This window comes from Esox lucius, chromosome 12, assembly GCF_011004845.1.
Source record: "Esox lucius isolate fEsoLuc1 chromosome 12, fEsoLuc1.pri, whole genome shotgun sequence".
Lineage (NCBI taxonomy): Eukaryota > Metazoa > Chordata > Actinopteri > Esociformes > Esocidae > Esox > Esox lucius.
This window is the reverse complement of record NC_047580.1, coordinates 35,109,245-35,128,998: the sequence shown is the minus strand read 5'-3', so window position 1 is coordinate 35,128,998 and position 19,754 is coordinate 35,109,245. Positions and strand designations below refer to the sequence as shown.

The 19,754-nt window shown below is 43.6% G+C and overlaps 2 protein-coding genes across 6 annotated transcripts; both read left to right on the top strand.

The window, feature by feature from the left end:
* The first annotated feature begins 239 nt into the window (after positions 1-239).
* cdk20 (cyclin-dependent kinase 20) lies at positions 240-9,394 on the top strand. 3 transcript variants are annotated; one of them, NM_001311033.1, is given in 8 exon segments: positions 569-884; positions 1,816-1,929; positions 2,911-3,099; positions 3,201-3,322; positions 5,151-5,213; positions 5,776-5,899; positions 7,167-7,322; positions 8,863-9,392. In NM_001311033.1, coding segments are annotated over 8 exon segments (1,032 nt in total). In that variant the 5' UTR covers positions 569-809; the 3' UTR covers positions 9,052-9,392.
* A 3,088-nt stretch (positions 9,395-12,482) lies between these two features.
* Positions 12,483-19,114, top strand: gata1b (GATA binding protein 1b). Of its 3 annotated transcripts, none has more exons than XM_010900989.4 (6): positions 12,483-13,017; positions 13,547-13,747; positions 14,598-15,077; positions 16,225-16,370; positions 17,710-17,835; positions 18,427-19,114. In XM_010900989.4, the coding sequence occupies exons 2-6, from the start codon at positions 13,630-13,632 to the stop codon at positions 18,712-18,714; spliced, it is 1,158 nt and encodes a 385-aa protein (XP_010899291.3). In that variant the 5' UTR covers positions 12,483-13,017; positions 13,547-13,629; the 3' UTR covers positions 18,715-19,114. The 3 variants fall into 3 exon arrangements, with proteins under 3 accessions (XP_010899291.3, XP_010899292.3, XP_010899290.3); XM_010900990.4 differs by having other exon boundaries at positions 13,475-13,747; positions 14,775-15,077; XM_010900988.4 differs by having other exon boundaries at positions 13,475-13,747.
* Positions 19,115-19,754: the final 640 nt, after the last annotated feature.

Below are 19,754 nucleotides of genomic sequence, written 5' to 3'. Positions count from 1 at the left end.
CAAATGCCCCCCCCCCCCAGGCCTGGGCCCGGGATAACATTCACGGTTGTCCCCCCCGTCCGCGTAACTGACAGAGATTATTTGATTTATTTCATAGCAGGACTTAATGATCCTGAAATAAGTACATTCGTTTTCAGAGAACATTAGACCCCAAGACTCAACCAAAGTTGACTGCTTGCATAACGCACACTATGGCCTTTATTTCACAACAGTCGCGCATACACAGCATTCTGGCTACCTGCTGTTAACGTGTAAAGGACCATGCGAACTCGCACTAGACCATCTGACTAGTAACCGAACGTTTACTCTGTCAAATCCCCGAAGTAACTTGTTGAAAACTGGCATTGAGCGTGGCAGTAAACATATTGCTTCCTGGGTCGTGGCTGAACATAACAGGTCAAATGAATAATTGTAAATTGTACGGTACCGGTTTCCGTTCGTTCCGCAGTGGCGGGGCTCACATAATGGGAAAACTGCAACACTGTCAAAGATCATTCCATTGGAGGATGCCATTACGATCACGTGACGGCAACACTGTAGTTAATGTAAACAGTCAGCTAGTGTGTTCATAGCAAGTCAACTTAATTTATGCCTTTGTAGCTTCCATGCTTACTGTATTTCCGCAATATTGCTAAAACAAACTAACACGATGTATTAGATATACCAGAAGTTTGTAGATGTCTTACCAATATCACTAAGATTGCGTGAGGTTTAAGAAGAGCTTTACCAAGAAGACCAAGGTTTTTAGCTAGCTGCTGTTCACAGTAGCTAACTAGCTATATTCTTGGCTGATAGCAAACGTTACTATCATGGACCAATACAGTATTTTGGGTAGAATTGGGGAAGGAGCCCATGGCATTGTTTTCAAAGCAAAAAACATTGAGGTATGGATTTCAAACAGTTTTGTTCTTGTTTGTTATAATGGCGGTCCGCAAACAAACGTTTTGGTGTTGTGATTAATCTTGTTTTTTTTTGTCTAGCCCTGCTTCAGTACCGGTCCTTAGCAATAGAGGGCAGGATTGTTATATCGAAGTTATCTAGACCAAAATTAGTCCTTTTTGTTAGACCCGTTTTAAATAAATGGCCTTTGCAAATATGTTTGTGTATATATACTGGTATAAACTATTAAATTATTAAGTTAAAACTATTACATTTTACCGTACTTAACCACGAACTTTTTGCTTTAAAGAAACTGTAAATAATTAAACATATCAACATGAAAAGCCAAAAAAAAATAAAAAATGAATAACTAGTTGAACAGAAAATGTGCCATGTCTATAAAAGTAATATATTCGATATATTCGGAATCAGAGGATGTTGGACAACCACTCACAATGTAAAATAAAACACATTTTCAAATAAAATTTTTTAATGTTTTAATTATATAAGAAAATGTTTTTTCATGTTTAGGATATAGTTACATGTACAACATTTATCAATTTTGGATTATGAATATAACCTGGGTTCCCTGAGGAGGGGATCAAGGTACAGTATAGTCACCAGGGGATCTAAGTCAGTCAGTTGTTGAGCCAGTCGGGAGGCCCGCCTCCCAGGCTTTAAGAATCCAGCACAAACCTGGCCGCACTGAATAGTGAATCTCATGCTTTTATCCTTTTGCCAAAAAGCTTATCCTTACCCTTTTTTATTATCTGAAAAATAAGTCATGGATTGTCCATACTTCCCTAATTCAAAATATGTAACTATCAAGTCATGGAATGTTTGACTTAATAGTTATTCAAGAGAAAACAAATATACACTGAATATCCATTATCAAACTGACTTTAACTCTCGCTTCCTCTTGTCTCTGTCATATAGACAGGAGAAACTGTGGCTCTGAAGAAAGTAGCTCTGAGAAAACTGGAGGATGGAATCCCCAACCAAGCCCTCAGAGAGATTAAGGCTTTACAGGAGATTGAAGACAACCAATATGTGTGTAATTACTTTGATGTACAGTATGGCCTCACTCTCCTAATATATACCACGTTCATTGATTGAAAATATTCTGTTCATTTCCATTGGTTTGTTGTTGGTGGTCAAACAGCCCCATATGTTTACATTAAGGATGCATTGTTCAGAACATTCTTGGCCAATACCAAAATTCCTGTTACACGTTTGGATGATGCTGATACTGATGTTTTGTCCTCTCTGTACTCATGCACCCCTGCAAAAATGTAAATACTACTTCTAATGATTCTTGTAATTTCAACAAATGCCATTTGAAATCATTCAGAATGTAATATTTGCCTGTATTTTTACAAAAATACAGTCACAAAAATAGTCACAAAAATACAATCACAATGAATAGAACATTTACACGATAATAAAATTAACTGTAATTGTACCTCATACAATGCCTAGATTTAAATGTAGTAAGTAAGCTATAAAACATAATCACAAAAAACAGGAGAGTATCAAAACTATAAAACATTAGGAGACGACTCAAGTAAAAAAAAACAGTGTTTAAAAAAACGAATGGACCCGATTGGACTCTTATTCAGGAAAAATCCCAATCAGTCAGAAAATAATTGTCAATTTTAACATGATCGATCAATACAGATCATTACATTTTCTGCCTATAATCATCCAATACGATTGCTGGCCAATGTGTTGGTGCAGTCAGAGGACACCCCTTCAGAGCCCATTTCCCCTCTAGGTTTCTTCCCAGGTTAAGGCATTAATTGGGAGTATTTCCTAGCTTCTGTTTTTAAACATCTGCATTGCTTTCTCTTTAGGTTTTTGGTATCTGTTTAAACTACTGATGTGAGAAAGGCCCCACAAGTGATGAAACACAAATGACTGGGGTTTTGGTTTGGGGACAGCCACCCAGGTCAGAAATTGTGAGAACGAATCAATACATTGTCAAATTAATTCTAACATTTTCATGACTACTCGCCCCCCACTGTCTTATAGGTGGTGAAGCTGAAGGACGTGTTTCCTCACGGTACAGGGTTTGTCCTGGTTTTCGAGTACATGCTCTCTGACCTCTCTGAGGTCATCAGAAATTCCCAGAGGCCTCTCACTGAATCCCATGTCAAAGGTTACATGATGATGCTGCTTAAAGGAGTCGCCTTCTGCCACGAGAACTCCATCATGCACAGAGTGAGACACACACATAAACACAGACACATGCACAAACACACACTGTGTTCAAGCTGTTGCCTTGCTAAAAGCTCTTCTAAGGTACTTGTCTCTGTTGGTAGGATTTGAAACCAGCCAACCTGCTCATTAGTTCTACAGGTCATCTGAAGATAGCAGACTTTGGCCTGGCCAGACTGTTCAACAACGACGGAGAACGTCTCTACAGCCACCAGGTGGCCACCAGGTACTGGACCTACCTAGGAAGTACAGCCGCGTTCATTCTGTCTATTGGACATACAGTAGAAACATGACTCCCAGGTACTGGACATAAAGTAGAAACATGACTCCCAGGTACTGGACATAAAGTAGAAACATGACTGACTGGTCCTGGACATAAAGTAGAAACATGACTCCCAGGTACTGGACATAAAGTAGAAACATGACTCCCAGGTACTGGACATAAAGTAGAAACATGACTGACTGGTCCTGGACATACAGTAGAAACAGTAGAAACATGACTGACTGGTCCTGGACATACAGTAGAAACATGAATGACTGGTCCTGGACATACAGTAGAAACATGAATGACTGGTCCTGGACATACAGTAGAAACATGACCGACTGGTACTTGACATACAGTAGAAACATGACTCCCAGGTACTGGACATATAGTAGAAACATGACTGACTGGTACTGGACATACAGTAGAAACATGACTGACTGGTCCTGGATATATAGTAGAAACATGACTGACTGGTCCTGGACATATAGTAGGAACATTACTGACTGGTCCTGGACATACAGTAGAAACATGACTGCCAGGTACTGGACATATAGTAGAAACATGACTGACTGGTCCTGGACATACAGTAGAAACATGACTGCCAGGTACTGGACATATAGTAGAAACATGACTGACTGGTCCTGGACATATAGTAGAAACATGACTGACTGGTCCTGGACATATAGTAGAAACATGACTGACTGGTCCTGGACATATAGTAGAAACATGACTGACTGGTACTTGACATACAGTAGAAATATGACTGACTGGTCCTGGACATATAGTAGAAACATGACTGACTGGTCCTGGACATATAGTAGAAACATGAATGACTGGTCCTGGACATATAGTAGAAACATGACTGACTGGTCCTGGACATATAGTAGAAACATGACTGACTGGTCCTGGACATACAGTAGAAACATGACTGACTGGTTCTGGACATATAGTAGAAACATGAATGACTGGTCCTGGACATATAGTAGAAACATGAATGACTGGTCCTGGACATATAGTAGAAACATGACTGACTGGTCCTGGACATATAGTAGAAACATGACTGACTGGTCCTGGACATATAGTAGAAACATGAATGACTGGTCCTGGACATATAGTAGAAACATGACTGCCAGGTACTGGACATATAGTAGAAACATGACTGACTGGTCCTGGACATATAGTAGAAACATGACTGACTGGTCCTGGACATACAGTAGAAACATGACTGACTGGTCCTGGACATATAGTAGAAACATGACTGACTGGTCCTGGACATATAGTAGAAACATGAATGACTGGTCCTGGACATATAGTAGAAACATGAATGACTGGTCCTGGACATATAGTAGAAACATGAATGACTGGTCCTGGACATATAGTAGAAACATGACTGACTGGTCCTGGACATACAGTAGAAACATGACTGACTGGTCCTGGACATACAGTAGAAACATGACTGAGTGGTCCTGGACATATAGTAGAAACATGACTGACTGGTACTGGACATACAGTAGAAACATGACTGACTGGTCCTGGACATACAGTAGAAACATGACTGACTGGTCATAGAGATTTTTTTTTAACTGCAGGCTTTCATGATGTCTTCACTAAGAAAATGTAAAACAATCACTAACTTACTTAGTCAGGCCGATCACTCCTTTAGGAACATCAGTGAATTACTTCTCCTTGAGGCACTCTGTTCTGTGCAGTCTTCTGCATCTTGGTCCACCTCATATGGGTCAATAAGAATCAAAATTCATCGTGTTCTGTACTCGGTTTACGTTTTCAGGTGGTACCGAGCACCAGAGCTGCTTTACGGAGCAAGGAAATATGATGAAGGTGTTGATCTCTGGTAAAGCATTTCCATCATTTTTCATCTCAATCACTCTACCAAGTTTATTTTACATCTGCATTTATCCTGACCAATCCAGTCATGGTTCATTCATAAGCACCAATAGAAATTGTATAGTAAATTAAAGGGGCAATCCTGCTTCTAAACTATAACATGACTTGTCTCCTCCTCGTCTTCCCTTATCGAACAAGACCGTAATAGTTTTAGCTAGTCCAGGGAGGTTTACTCTAATCAGGAAGGAAGCAGTGATGTACTCTAATCAGGAGGAAAGCAGTGATGTACTTTAATCAGGAGGGAAGCAGTGATGTACTCTAATCAGGAAGGAAGCAGTGATGTACTCTAATCAGGAAGGAAGCAGTGATGTACTCTAATCAGGAAGGAAGCAGTGATGTACTCTAATCAGGAAGGAAGCAGTGATGTACTCTAATCAGGAAGGAAGCAGTGATGTACTCTAATCAGGAAGGAAGCAGTGATGTACTCTAATCAGGAAGGAAGCAGTGATGTACTCTAATCAGGAAGGAAGCAGTGATGTACTCTAATCAGTCCTCTGTGTCTTTCCCAGGGCGGTGGGCTGTATTTTCGGGGAGCTTCTGAACAACTCCCCTCTGTTCCCTGGAGAGAATGACATAGAGCAGTTGTGCTGTGTGCTGCGTGTCCTGGGCACCCCCAACCAGCGCACGTGGCCGGTGAGACTTCATCCACGTGCACTCAGTGGCCACTTTATTGGGTGCATCTGCTCGTCAATGCAAACAGAGTCATGGGGCAGCAACTCAGCATGTAAAGACATGGTCCAGACGTTTAGTTGGGATTCAGAATGGGGACGACGTGGTGAACGTTATGCTGCCTGGAACATCATCCAGCATGACCGGTTTGGCGGTGGATCAGTGATGGTCTGGGGAGGCATATCCTTGGAGGGTCGCACAGACCTCCACATGCTAGCCAATGGTACCCTGACTGCTGTTAGGTACCGGGATGAAATTCACAGACCCATAGTCAGACTTTACACTGGTGCAGTTAACCCTGGGTTCCTCCTGGTGCAGGAAAATGCCCGGCCTCATGTGGCCAGAGTGTGTAGGCAGTTCCTGGATGATGAAGTCATTGATGAAATTTTCTGGCCCTCACGTTCCCCAAACCTGAATCCAGTTGAGTTCCTCTGGGACGTTATTTATTGTGATGGTGATTCCACAGAATTTCCGTAACAGTATCCGTACATCCAACGCTGCCAAGTAGCACCACAGACTGTCCAGGAGCTCTCTGATGCCCTGATCCAGGTCTGGGAGATCCCCCAGGACACCATCCGCCGTCTCATCAGGAACATGCCCGGATGTTGTTGGAAGTCAATACAGGAACATGGGGGCCATACCCACCACTGAGTCACATGATGAGTTGCTGTGACGAAATTCACAGAAGTTGGAACAGCCTGTGATTTCAATTGTTTACTTAGATTTTCGGTGTGAGTTTGAATCCAGCCCTCAGTCGGTTGTTGATTTTGGTTTCCATTGACTGCTGTTACGTCATTTAGTTCTCAATGAATTACACAATGTACAGTAAAGATTTAGATCTTTAATATATTTTGTTCATTGAAACCCGATGTGTGATTTAAGTGTAATTATTTTGAGCTGTGTGTTTCTCTCTCTGTGTCTCTCTGTGCCTCTCTCTGTGCCTCTCTGTGTCTCTCTCTCTGTGACTCTGTCTGTGACTCTGTCTGTGACTCTCTCTGTGCCTCTCTGTCTCTCTCTCTGTGCCTCTGTCTGTGACTCTCTCTGTCTCTCTCTCTCTGTCTCTCTCTCTCTCTGTGTCTCTCTCTCTGTGACTCTGTCTGTGACTCTCTCAGTGCCTCTCTGTCTCTCTCTATGTGCCTCTCTCTGTGACTCTGTCTGTGACTCTCTCTGTGACTCTGTGTCTCTCCCTGTGACTTTCTCTCTCTGTGCTTTTCTCTCCTTTTCTCTGCAGGAGATTACAGAGCTGCCTGATTACAACAAAATAAAGTTTAAGGAGAACCCAGCAATCCCTCTTGAGGAAATTGTCCCTGACACCTCTCCTCAGGCTGTCAACCTCCTTAAGAAGTTCCTGGTCTACCCTTCTAAACAGAGGATCAGTGCTAAACAGGTCAGTGCACACACACACCTTTAAACAGAGGACAGACAGGTCAGAATACACACACCTTTAAACAGAGGACAGACAGGTCAGAATACACACACCTTTAAACAGAGGACAGACAGGTCAGAATACACACACCTTTAAACAGAGGACAGACAGGTCAGAATACACACACCTTTAAACAGAGGACAGACAGGTCAGAATACACACACCATTAAACAGAGGACAGACAGGTCAGAATACACACACCTTTAAACAGAGGACAGACAGGTCAGAATACACACACCATTAAACAGAGGACAGACAGGTCAGAATACACACACCTTTAAACAGAGGACAGACAGGTCAGAATACACACACCTTTAAACAGAGGACAGACAGGTCAGAATACACACACCTTTAAACAGAGGACAGACAGGTCAGAATACACACACCTTTAAACAGAGGACAGACAGGTCAGAACACACACACCTTTAAACAGAGGACAGACAGGTCAGAATACACACACCTTTAAACAGAGGACAGACAGGTCAGAATACACACACCTTTAAACAGAGGACAGACAGGTCAGAACACACACACCTTTAAACAGAGGACAGACAGGTCAGAATACACACACCTTTAAACAGAGGACAGACAGGTCAGAATACACACACCTTTAAACAGAGGACAGACAGGTCAGAACACACACACCTTTAAACAGAGGACAGACAGGTCAGAATACACACACCTTTAAACAGAGGACAGACAGGTCAGAATACACACACCTTAAAACAGAGGACAGACAGGTCAGAACACACACACCTTTAAACAGAGGACAGACAGGTCAGAACACACAAACCTTTGAACAGCGGACAGACAGGTCAGAACACACACACCTTTAAACAGAGGACAGACAGGTCAGAACACACAAACCTTTGAACAGCGGACAGACAGGTCAGAACACACACACACACCTTTAAACAGAAGACAGACAGGTCAGAATACACACACCTTTAAACAGGGTTTAGACAGGACATAACACACACACACACACCTTTAAACAGTGGACAGACAGGTCAGAACACACACACACCTTTAAACAGAAGACAGACAGGTCAGAACACACACACCTTTAAACAGAGGACAGACAGGTCAGAACACACAAACCTTTGAACAGCGGACAGACAGGTCAGAACACACACACACACATTTAAACAGAAGACAGACAGGTCAGAACACACACACCTTTAAACAGAAGACAGACAGGTCAGAACACACACCTTTAACAGAAGACAGACAGGTCGGAACACACACACACCTTTAATCAGGGGACAGACAGGTCAGCTAACAGAATCTTTACTGTTCGTCAGGCCGTTCTGAAGGGTGAAAGGCCCGTTGAGAGCCTGGTCAGTACACAGCTGTTTGTGCTGACTTGCTCCTCCTGTAGTAGACCTACAGGACAGACCCAGGATGACCTGGCTAGAAATGACAGGTTAGAACAATCTCTCACATTTTTCTCCTCTCACCTCCGGTCTCTCTGTTCCTCCCTCTGTCTTTGTTTCTGCAGGCCCTGCTCCATCCATACTTCTTCTCTGACCCGCTGCCTGCCCATCACTCTGAGCTGCCCATACCCCAGCGAGGGGCCCGACACTCCCGGCAGAGGGTCCAGCCTCCAGTGGAGTTCTCAGTGGACCTGCCACTCTCAGAGAGCCTGGTGGACCCTGCCCTGTTGCGCAGACACGCTTCCGCTCTCTGACCGCTATTCTAGCAGTGATCTTAGCCTGGGTGCCACATCTGTTGATGATGATTTGTCCGTTACATTTGCTCAGTTGGTTCTGGGAGTGGATACATGGTCAACACAGGACTTATCCGACAGATCTCATAGGATGAACTGCATAGAAACAGTATGAATGGAAGGGAATGAATAAGGATTTTCATATTCATTTAATGTTATCCGAGAGGGGTAGCCCAGGTGGGTAGCTTTAGACAGCTGGCCCCAGGCCATGGTGAATGTTTGAGTATTGATATTTATATCATTTTATGTGAATAATGGATGCTTTGATGCAACAGCTCCTTTAATAAATGTGGTCTTTTCTCTACCTTCCTAATTTATAAAAACCTAAACATCTCATGTAAAACTCTCTGTTCTGACTTGTTAGTGTGGTTATGCGTAGTAGTTTGGAGTAGGTTTCTGTCCATGTTTCAGTTGTGTGTGAGACCTTCCCACCGCTCCCTCCTGGCCCTCATTGATAAACCTCTTATCAGAGTTCAGCAGACACATCTGTCCCCCCTCGCTGTCCGTTTGTCCCAGTGCCCCACTGACCCAGTGGTGAACCTGTTCATGTCCGTGTGTTTTCGTCAGTAACAGACCCAGTGGTGAACCTGATCATGTCCGTGTGTTTTCGTCAGTAACAGACCCAGTGGTGAACCTGTTCATGTCTGTGTGTTTTCGTCAGTAACAGACCCAGTGGTGAACCTGTTCATGTCTGTGTGTTTTCGTCAGTAACAGACCCAGTGGTGAACCTGATCATGTCCGTGTGTTTTCGTCAGTAACAGACCCAGTGGTGAACCTGTTCATGTCTGTGTGTTTTCGTCAGTAACAGACCCAATGGTGAACCTGTTCATGTCCGTGTGTTTTCGTCAGTAACAGACCCAGTGGTGAACCTGTTCATGTCCGTGTGTTTTCGTCAGTAACAGACCCAGTGGTGAACCTGATCATGTCCGTGTGTTTTCGTCAGTAACAGACCCAGTGGTGAATCTGTTCATGTCTGTGTGTTTTCGTCAGTAACAGACCCAGTGGTGAACCTGTTCATGTCCATGTGTTTTCGTCAGTAACTGACCCAGTGGTGAACCTGTTCATGTCCATGTGTTTTCGTCAGTAACAGACCCAGGTGTGGGCCTCCCGGATGCCAGCTCACATTGGACACTCAGGGCTTCAACTTACAGGACTGTGTTAGCCTGTCGAGCTGTGGCCTCTTCAGTCTTTTTTCTTGGCGGGCTGGTCTCATACGAGGACTCACTGAACTAAACGTTGCTAGAGATGTCCCACTGACAGGCCTGTCTACCTGGCCCTCCTTGTCCATTTTGGCCTGCTGCAAAGTAGCCTCGACTGCATTGGAAAACACACCTGATATCTCAACAACATGCAAAGCAAAGTAGATTTGCCTGGTCATGTTGCCGTTGTGCCACTTCACTGGTTATCAGTCATCTTTTCAATTTCATGACTTGTACTATTTGCTATTTGGGATGGACACAAAAATCCACAGACACACACACACATACAGACACACACACACATACAGACACACACACACATACAGACACACACTTCCTAACAATCGTACTGTAATTTCCCTGGAAGCTAAATGAACAAAGGGGAGAGTTACAAGTTAGCCACTCAGTGAACTTTGGTTACTATGGTAAAGCCATATCTCTATTCGTGCTGGCAGAGTTTGGGATAATTTGCATTACTGCTCTGTTCTCAACTGTTTTAGGTTGTACCATTTGGCAACTTTTTATTGCAATTCCCAACTGTCTCTTAATGTTTATTCAAAGTAAATTAATAATTTGGCCTTGTGCTTACATGTGAAGTGTACTTACCGGCACAATTTACCACGCAATGTACTGTGGGGAGAACAAGTATTTGATACACTGCCGAATTTGCAGGTTTTCCTACTTACAAAGCATGTAGAGGTCTGTAATTTTTATCATAGGTACACTTCAACTGTGAGATACGGAATCTAAAACAAAAATCCAGAAAATCACATTGTATGATTTTTAAGTAATTAATTTACATTTTATTTCATGACATGTATTTGATACATCAAAAAAGCAGAACTTAATATTTGGGACAGAAACCTTTGTTTGCAAATACAGAGATCATACGTTTCCTGTAGTTCTTGACCAGGTTTGCACTCACTGCAGCAGGGATTTTGGCCCACTCCTCCATACAGACCTTCTCCAGATCCTTCAGGTTTCGGGGCTGTCGCTGGGCAATATGGACTTTCAGCTCCCTCCAAAGATTTTCTATTGGGTTCAGGTCTGGAGACTGGCTAGGCCACTCCAGGACCTTGAGATGCTTCTTACGGAGCCACTCCTTAGTTGCTCTGGCTGTGTGTTTCGGGTCATTGTCATGCTGGAAGACCCAGCCACGACCCAACTTCAATGCTCTTACTGAGGGAAGGAGGTTGTTGGCCAAGATCTCGCGATACATGGCCCCATCCATCCTCCCCTCAATACGGTGCCGTCGTCCTGTCCCCTTTGTAGAAAAGCATCCCCAAAGAATGATGTTTCCACCTCCATGCTTCACGGTTGGGATGGTGTTCATCCTTCTTCTTCCTCCAAACACGGCAAGTGGAGTTTAGACCAAAAAGCTCTATTTTTGTCTCATCAGACCACATGACCTTCTCCCATTCCTCCTCTGGATCATCCAGATGGTCATTGGCAAAATTCAGACGGGCCTGGACATGCGCTGGCTTGAGCAGGGGGACCTTTCGTGCACTGCAGGATTTTCATCCATGACAGCGTAGTGTGTTACTAATGGTTTTCTTTGAGACTGTGGTCCCAGCTCTCTTCAGGTCATTGACCAGGTCCTGCCGTGTAGTTCTGGGCTGATCCCTCACCTTCCTCATGATCATTGATGCCCCATGAGGTGAGATCTTGCATGGAGCCCCAGACTGAGGGAGATTGACCGTCAGCTTGAACTTCTTCCATTTTCTAATAATTGCGCCTTCTCACCAAGCTGCTTGCCTATTGTCATGTAGCCCATCCTAGCCTTGAGCAGGTCTACAATTTTATCCCTGATGTCCTTACACAGCTCTCTGGTCTTGGCCATTGTGGAGAGGTTAATTGAGTGTGTGGACAGGTGTCTTTTATACAGGTAACGAGTTCAAACAGGTGCAGTTAATACATGTAATGAGTGGAGAACAGGAGGGCTTCTTTTAAGATAAACTAACAGGTCTGTGAGAGCCGGAATTCTTACTGGTTGGTAGGTGATCAAATACTTATGTCATGCAATAAAATGCAAATTCTTTATTTAAAAATCAAACAATGTGATTTTCTGGATTTTTTTTTTAGATTCCGTCTCTCACAGTTAAAGTGTACCTATGATAACAATTACAGACTTCTACATGCTTTGTAAGTAGGAAAACCTGCAAAATCGGCAGTGTATCAAATACTTGTTCTCCCCACTGTAGATGTACAATATCTAGTTGTATTCTATGCATTTTTAGGAAAGACAGCAGCCATATGCACTCATTCTACATACATGAAGCTCCAGGGCCAATCAAATTCATGACTCTTGGTGACCTAACTGACTTCTGAGTAGGTGGTTGAGAGGAGGCCAGTTGCTGTGTCTTTCACAGCTCGCCAGGATCTCCTTCTCTCCTCCCTCCCTCCCTCCACACCCTAAACCCGCCCACACACAGTTCCCCTTCTCTCCTCCCTCCCTCCCTCCACACACTAAACCCTCCCACACACAGTTCCCCTTCTCTCCTCCCTCCCCTCAACCTTAACCTCAGCCCTGTGACCACCCAGCCACCATACTCAGCTCCTCCAATGTAGTGGGCTGTTGGTACCGCTGCCAACCACAGCTTCCACGTCACTCTCCACCCTAATCCTCCACCCTCGTCCTCCATCGCTCAGCCCTGCCTGTCACACCACCTCTTGGGGACGTCTGCCTGCCCCGCCTGGAGCATCACTGACTTAAACACAGCTAGACTGGGTGAGTAAACTTTTTTGGCAGCGCTTTATGATAACTTTCATGTACACAGTGGCAAATATTTATTAATGGACTGCCCTGGCTATTTAAAATAAAAAGTACATGTATTAACCACCATAAAGACTTGTAGTCTTGCTGGTTGGTTGCTTATCTTCAGTGAACTGCTCAGTGAAGTGTGATCTGCAGAGTTCTCGGCCCTTATCCAGTATAATGTTTTGACCACCAATGTCATTTAGCAAATATAATCAATATTTTTTTCTGTTTATATTAAATACCTTTTTGTATGACCTATTTGATTTTTTATTTCAGAATTCAATTCCATACTTCAAATTTCACTGTGATGTCAAAATATACAGATATCCCAGAACCCCTTCACCAGTCCTAATGTTAGGTTTCTGTATTTTTGTCTATGGAGAGCCTTCAGTACAATTAAATGGATTTGGATTCCGTATAATTACAGGTGAAAAGTGGGCAACAATGTCTTCCACGCTAATGGAAAGTCCTACAGAGTCTTCTTGGATGTCCTCTCCAGGTCCAATCTCGTCTCAAGCCATTTCCAGTTTTACCTCAGAGATTGGCCGAGCCTCTCCGGGCTCAGTCCAGTACAGTGCGGCCATGGCCAGTGTCTCCATGGACTCCCTGAACCAGCACTATCATGCTTCTGAGTTTGCCAGCCTGCCCTCGTGTGTCTCCGGCACCAGTCACCCGACAAGCCCGTACAGGCGGAGCCCAGGTCAGTACTGGTGTTCCCATGGTAACTCAGACAGGACCCTTTCCACCGTTTGTGCCCCAGAGAAACAGCCTGAGACATGGGTTTTACCTAGATGTGTTGGCGCCCATAAGATGGGTGTGTGAGATTAGGGTGGCTGTGAGGGTCAAAATAGTCTCACCAGATTTGTGTTAATTTGCATTTACTGCCTCAACTATCTCTGGATCCCAGGGCTTGTGCTGTTCAGTCACATTATCTTTTCAGTGATAATTGTACAATTATTCCTGTCATTCATTCTCTATTCATTGACTTGTGATGGTGCATTCCAAATAAACTAGAATTGCTAAGCTTTAGTGTTGAAATCATCCACAAAAAACGTTACAATAAAAATAAATATATAACAAAAAGCCATGAACTGCCAATTTGCTTTTGGGGAAGGGCCTTTACAGTCACTTTGCAAGAAGTCGTTTTAAATTTGTTCAAGTTTGTTGCTCTCTGCCTCGTACTCTTCTGGATATAGACACCAGTTCATTGTTGATTGTTTTACTTCACCTCATTGTCTCCTTCGTTGTCTCCTTCAATGTGTCCTTCAATGTGTCCTTCATTGTGTCCTTCATTGTCTCCTTCATTGTGTCCTTCATTGTCTCCTTCAATGTGTCCTTCATTGTCTCCTTCATTGTGTCCTTCATTGTCTCCTACATTGTCTCCTTCATTATCTCCTACATTGTCTCCTTCAATGTGTCTTTCATTATCTCCTTCATTGTCTCTTTCATTGTCTGCTTCATTGTCTCCTACACTGTCTCCTTCATTGTCTCCTACATTATCTCCTTCATTGTCTATTACCTTATCTCCTTCATTGTCTCCATTGTTTCAGTTCAGCAGGTGTACTCTCCTTCTGCCCACCTCAACGGCGTTCCGTGGTTGGAAACGACCGGCTCTGGGGGCCAGTCTCACCCATATACTCCCCCCTCCTCCTCCTGGCGCACCAGCCCTTTCTCCACCGCCAAGACCTCTCTGCACCCCAACACCCTCTCTTCCTTCTCCTCCACAGCGCCCATCTTCTCCCTGATCACGCCCATGGTTGAGCACCCCTCCCCGGGACACAGCGGTCAGGACAGTCCCAGGCTGCAGGAGGCCTTGAAGGGGGAGCGGCTGAGCCCTGGTGGGGATGGAGGCAGCAGTAGTTTCCTCACCCTCAACGCAGCACCAGGGGATGGTTACAACCACTCCCTTGGATACTACAGTGGGTTGGGGCAGGACTACAGCCCAGCTTCTCTTTACCACGCGCCAGGAGGGCTGCTGTACCCCTCCTATTACCCCAAACCATGCAACAAGATCAGTGTCCCCCCCCCAGGTGAGGTGACAAGATTTACTTCTCTCTCTTTCGTTCTGTCTCTGTCTTCTCTGCCTCTCCCTTTCTCTGTCTCTCTCGCTCTATTTTCTCCATCTCTCTTCTCTTTCTCCCTCTTTCTGTCTCTCTCTTTTCTCATTGGCTTTCTCTCTCCAACTCAGTTCTCTTTAAATTTCATACTTGGGCGACTGGTCGATGTAAAAAAAGAAAACGGAACATGATGTACCAGTGACTTATTTGTTGGAGAATGAAGGTCCCCTTTATGACACACACACACACACTCACACACACACTCATGCACACACAAACACTCATACACACACACATACACTCATACACACACACACAAACACTCATACACACACACACACACACACACACACACTCATGCACACACACACACACACACAAACACTCATACACACACACAAACACTCATACACACACACACACACACACACTCATACACACACACAAACACTCATACACACACACACACACACACTCATGCACACACACACACACACACACACAAACACTCATACACAAACACACACACAAAAATTTACCAACGCTCATTCACCATTAAAAACCTATGAATGTATTTCACCAGTTGTTATAAGCTTGGCTCATAACGGGGTGTATAACACTGAGATCGTGGCAGGTAGTCTGTGGTTTGTCCTTAATGAGGACATGGTAACAGGGTGTATAACACAGATCGTGGCTGGTAGTCTGTGTGGTTTGTCCTTAATGAGAACATTGTAACAGGGTGTATAACACAGATCGTGGCTGGTAGTCTGTGTGGTTTGTCCTTAAGGAGAACATTGTAACAGGGTGTATAACACAGATCGTGGCTGGTAGTCTGTGGTTTGTCCTTAATGAGAACATGGTAACAGGGTGTATAACACAGATCGTGGCTGGTAGTCTGTGGTTTGTCCTTAATGAGGACATGGTAACAGGGTGTATAACACTGATCGTGGCTGGTAGTCTGTGTGGTTTGTCCTTAAGGAGAACATTGTAACAGGGTGTATAACACAGATCGTGGCTGGTAGTCTGTGGTTTGTCCTTAATGAGGACATGGTAACAGGGTGTATAACACTGATCGTGGCTGGTAGTCTGTGTGGTTGACACGGTGCTTTCCCTGGAACAGAGGCCCGTGAGTGTGTGAACTGCGGTGCCACTGCTACCCCTTTGTGGCGTCGGGATGAGACCGGACACTACCTCTGCAACGCATGTGGCATCTACCACAAGATGAACGGACAGAACCGGCCTCTGATCAGACCCAAGAAGAGGCTGGTACGTTCATTTCAGCTTTATTTAACAGGGGAAAACAGACTGAGACCAAGGAGACCAAGACATATTGAATAATATATAATAATAATAATGCATTATATTTATATAGCGCTTTTCAAGGACCCAAAGACGCTTTACAAAATAGAAACATAACAGAAAGAAAAAAGTTGAATGTCTATTAACACATACAGACACATGACACCAAAAACAATCACAAACAACATACATTTGACTTTCCAATAAATATTTTAAACAGGTGATTTATATAAAGTGCACAGGGTGAGTTTTATAACCATCACTTGGGATAGTTGGGTGCAGTGGTAGATAACATCCCGTGGTTTAAGAGTGTGCTATTTTGAGAGTTAAATCAAGCTGATAAACAATGACTTATGCTATCTTTACTAAAGATGCAAATAATTTTCGAGGAAATTTGACTGACGGGGACTGTTTTCCGATGCAACTCTCACTCAGGGATAGCGGGGTCCAGCTAGCACGAATGCAGCGTTAGAGGGTTACATAGCTCTAACCCCACTAAAGCGATATGCTAGGCTACAACTTTGTGAAATAACAGTAATCTATGTGAAAAATGAAAGTTCTTTCACAGTGAAAACCCAAAATTGGGTTACCCCATCGATTGTGGTACAAATCATATATGTTTTATGAGATGAATGTCCGTCGCAGGTTTCCGAGTTCACTTATCATATAATTTCCTTGGAAGACGGCTCATTCGCTTGTCCGGTAAACCCACGAGCCCTCTTGGAGATATAAAGTAGAGGCTAAACTTTAAAACCCGCAATTGACCATTATCACATCAAATGTATAGTTCATGGCAAGCACCACAATTCAATTTCTTTTTTACTTAGGCTAGCCTACATAATTGTAAATTCAGTTCAGCTTTCTAAACTAAAAGCCGTTCCGTAGCCAAATAAGCCGTCTCTTTCAGGTGAATGGATACAGAAAAGCCGGCTCACCAAAAAGACCCGGAGTGCCCATCACTGCAATGTAGGTCTCTTTTTAGCATTTAAGTAGGCCTACTTTTAATCCGCGTGTTAAAAGAAATCATAAAAAATAACGACGACATGACCTCGGTGTTCAGAACGGTAGGTAGGCTACACCCCACCGAGTTTTCTATGTCACTGATTTTTCATACTGCGATTTCTCTTATCCTTATCAATATATAATCTATCCTAAGTTGCGTATATAATAACAATTTACACAATAACTGGGATCCTGTGTGTGCAAATGTGCCGGTATTATTATTTTATTCTCCACCCCCATTCACCAGCCTGTTTCCTGCTCCAGCTGTAGTAAAAGTAACGCGTCTCTGTCTGAACTCGCCCAGGTTGTCAGTAAGCGTGCGGGGACCCTTTGTGCCAACTGTCACACAACCACCACGACGTTGTGGAGACGCAACGCCTGTGGAGAACCTGTCTGCAACGCATGCGGGCTTTATTACAAACTGCACAACGTAAGAACTGATATAAACTGTCTCTTGCAGCTTTTTTTTAGAGTACATAACAGCCTTTTTGGCATTATAACGGCTCACGTGTGCTTATGACAAGCCATATAGTTATGCCTGCTGGCTGCAAAAAAAGTCACCGAAATGCAAACTGTTAAAATATAGTGTCACTGTCCTCTTCAACCTATAACAGTTACAGTGGCTAATGATAGTCTCTGCCCCTTCACTTTCTCCACATTATGGTGTGTTACAGATTTAATGTGTAAATAATACATTTATTCACATTTAACAACATATCAACATGTATCTTTATTCACATGCAAAGACCCAAACGTCGCTCCATAAGACTATGCCTGGAAACTTGAAAACCTTTGTGGTATTTGTTTACGTAATTGTCTTGTTGAAATAAAAAACTAGCCCAGGGTTATGTTTTGTGAAAACTGAGGCGGATTGTCTTTTAACCTTTGACACAGGCATTGCTCCTTTCATATGTATTCTGATATTGACATGCTCACCAGTCTTTGCCGATGATGGCAAGGATACCCATAACATGATGGGGCCGCCATCACAGTACACTCACTGTTCTACTGTCCTCCTTAGGTTAACAGGCCTCTGACCATGAAGAAGGAGGGCATCCAGACACGCAATCGCAAAGTGTCCAGTAAGACTAAGAAAGCTAAGCAGAATACTGGCTGCCTGGGAGATGGGCTGGTGCCCTACTCAGACCTGTCCAGGCTTCCACCCCCTGACGACCACATTAGCACTTACCTCCTGGGTCACCCTGGGGCCAGGCTTTCTTATAACCAGAGTCCACACCCCTCCGCGCACACCCTGCCCACTCCTCACTCTATACATCTCTCCTCTGCTGTGCCCTATTACACACACTGAGGAGTAACACACACACACACACACACACACACACCGTTAACGTAGCTATCTAAATGGGGACACAAAAAATGAATGCACTCAAAAAAATCTTATATTTTACTTTTCCTAACCAAAACCCCAAACCTCATCCTGATCCTAAACCTAACCTCAGTAACCTTACATTTATTCCTAAACATGGCCTTGCTTGAAAGACGAATTGAGGATCTTGTGACCGGAGTGACTCCTTAAGAATTTGGCCTCCGTTTCTCAATGACATCCCAGTTAAGTTCATCATTGTTAAGGCACCTGGGGAAAATCTTTTGGCTGGAGAATCCAAGCCTGAGGAGGCAAATTGTCACGTCCTGGCTATGCCCCTAGCCATCTCTGCGCTGGGCTCGGGGCATAGTCAGGACAGGACAGAAGGTGGTGCCTCTAGCCACCTCCAATCCTTTTGGTCTCCCCAATTGGAGGCAGGTGTCGGTCGTTGCCTCCAATTGGGGATCCTATTTAAGTTCCTTGTTTTGCCGGAGTGGTTCATTTTGGTTTTGCCGGAGTATCAGTCACTGGTTGCTGCTTTTTGTTTGAGTTTTCGTTTTCATTAAACATGGATTGTCCCTGTTATCTCGACTCTACGCCTGTGTCCTTCCAGACTCCAGCACGTGACACAAATATGCTAATCTACACATCATCCATTTGTATTGTAATCATCCTTTTTAGAGTATTTTAAGGTAATTAATGCATGTCCTATAGTAAACATGTGTTGCTCACTTTGTGATATTTGTGTACGTATTGTCATTAGTGATAAGTGGAAATTGCATTAAGAATGATAATGTATTCCAGTTATAAATGTAATGATTTCAGTTATACAAGAATAATCTGAAAGTGCTTATAAATGTGAAATAATTTTTTGTATCATTAAATTATGGTTTTACAGTATGTATTGATTTATTTGTATTTATTTGAAATAATATATTTACCAGTTACGAAACAACACATGCACATTACATAATGTATTTGTGAGTACATGCAGACAGGGGATGAATTTAAGGAAAAACCTGAAT

Coding starts and splice junctions, on each gene's coding strand:
- cdk20 (XM_029123863.2), top strand. CDS start 810: ATGGACCAATACAGTATTTTGGGTAGAATTGGGGAAGGAGCCCATGGC. Junction 885..1,815: donor TCAAAGCAAAAAACATTGAG/GTATGGATTTCA, acceptor TCTGTCATATAG/ACAGGAGAAACTGTGGCTCT. Junction 5,900..7,166: donor CCAACCAGCGCACGTGGCCG/GTGAGACTTCAT, acceptor TTTTCTCTGCAG/GAGATTACAGAGCTGCCTGA.
- gata1b (XM_010900988.4), top strand. CDS start 13,492: ATGTCTTCCACGCTAATGGAAAGTCCTACAGAGTCTTCTTGGATGTCC. Junction 13,748..14,597: donor CCCGTACAGGCGGAGCCCAG/GTCAGTACTGGT, acceptor CCATTGTTTCAG/TTCAGCAGGTGTACTCTCCT. Junction 17,836..18,426: donor TTTATTACAAACTGCACAAC/GTAAGAACTGAT, acceptor TGTCCTCCTTAG/GTTAACAGGCCTCTGACCAT.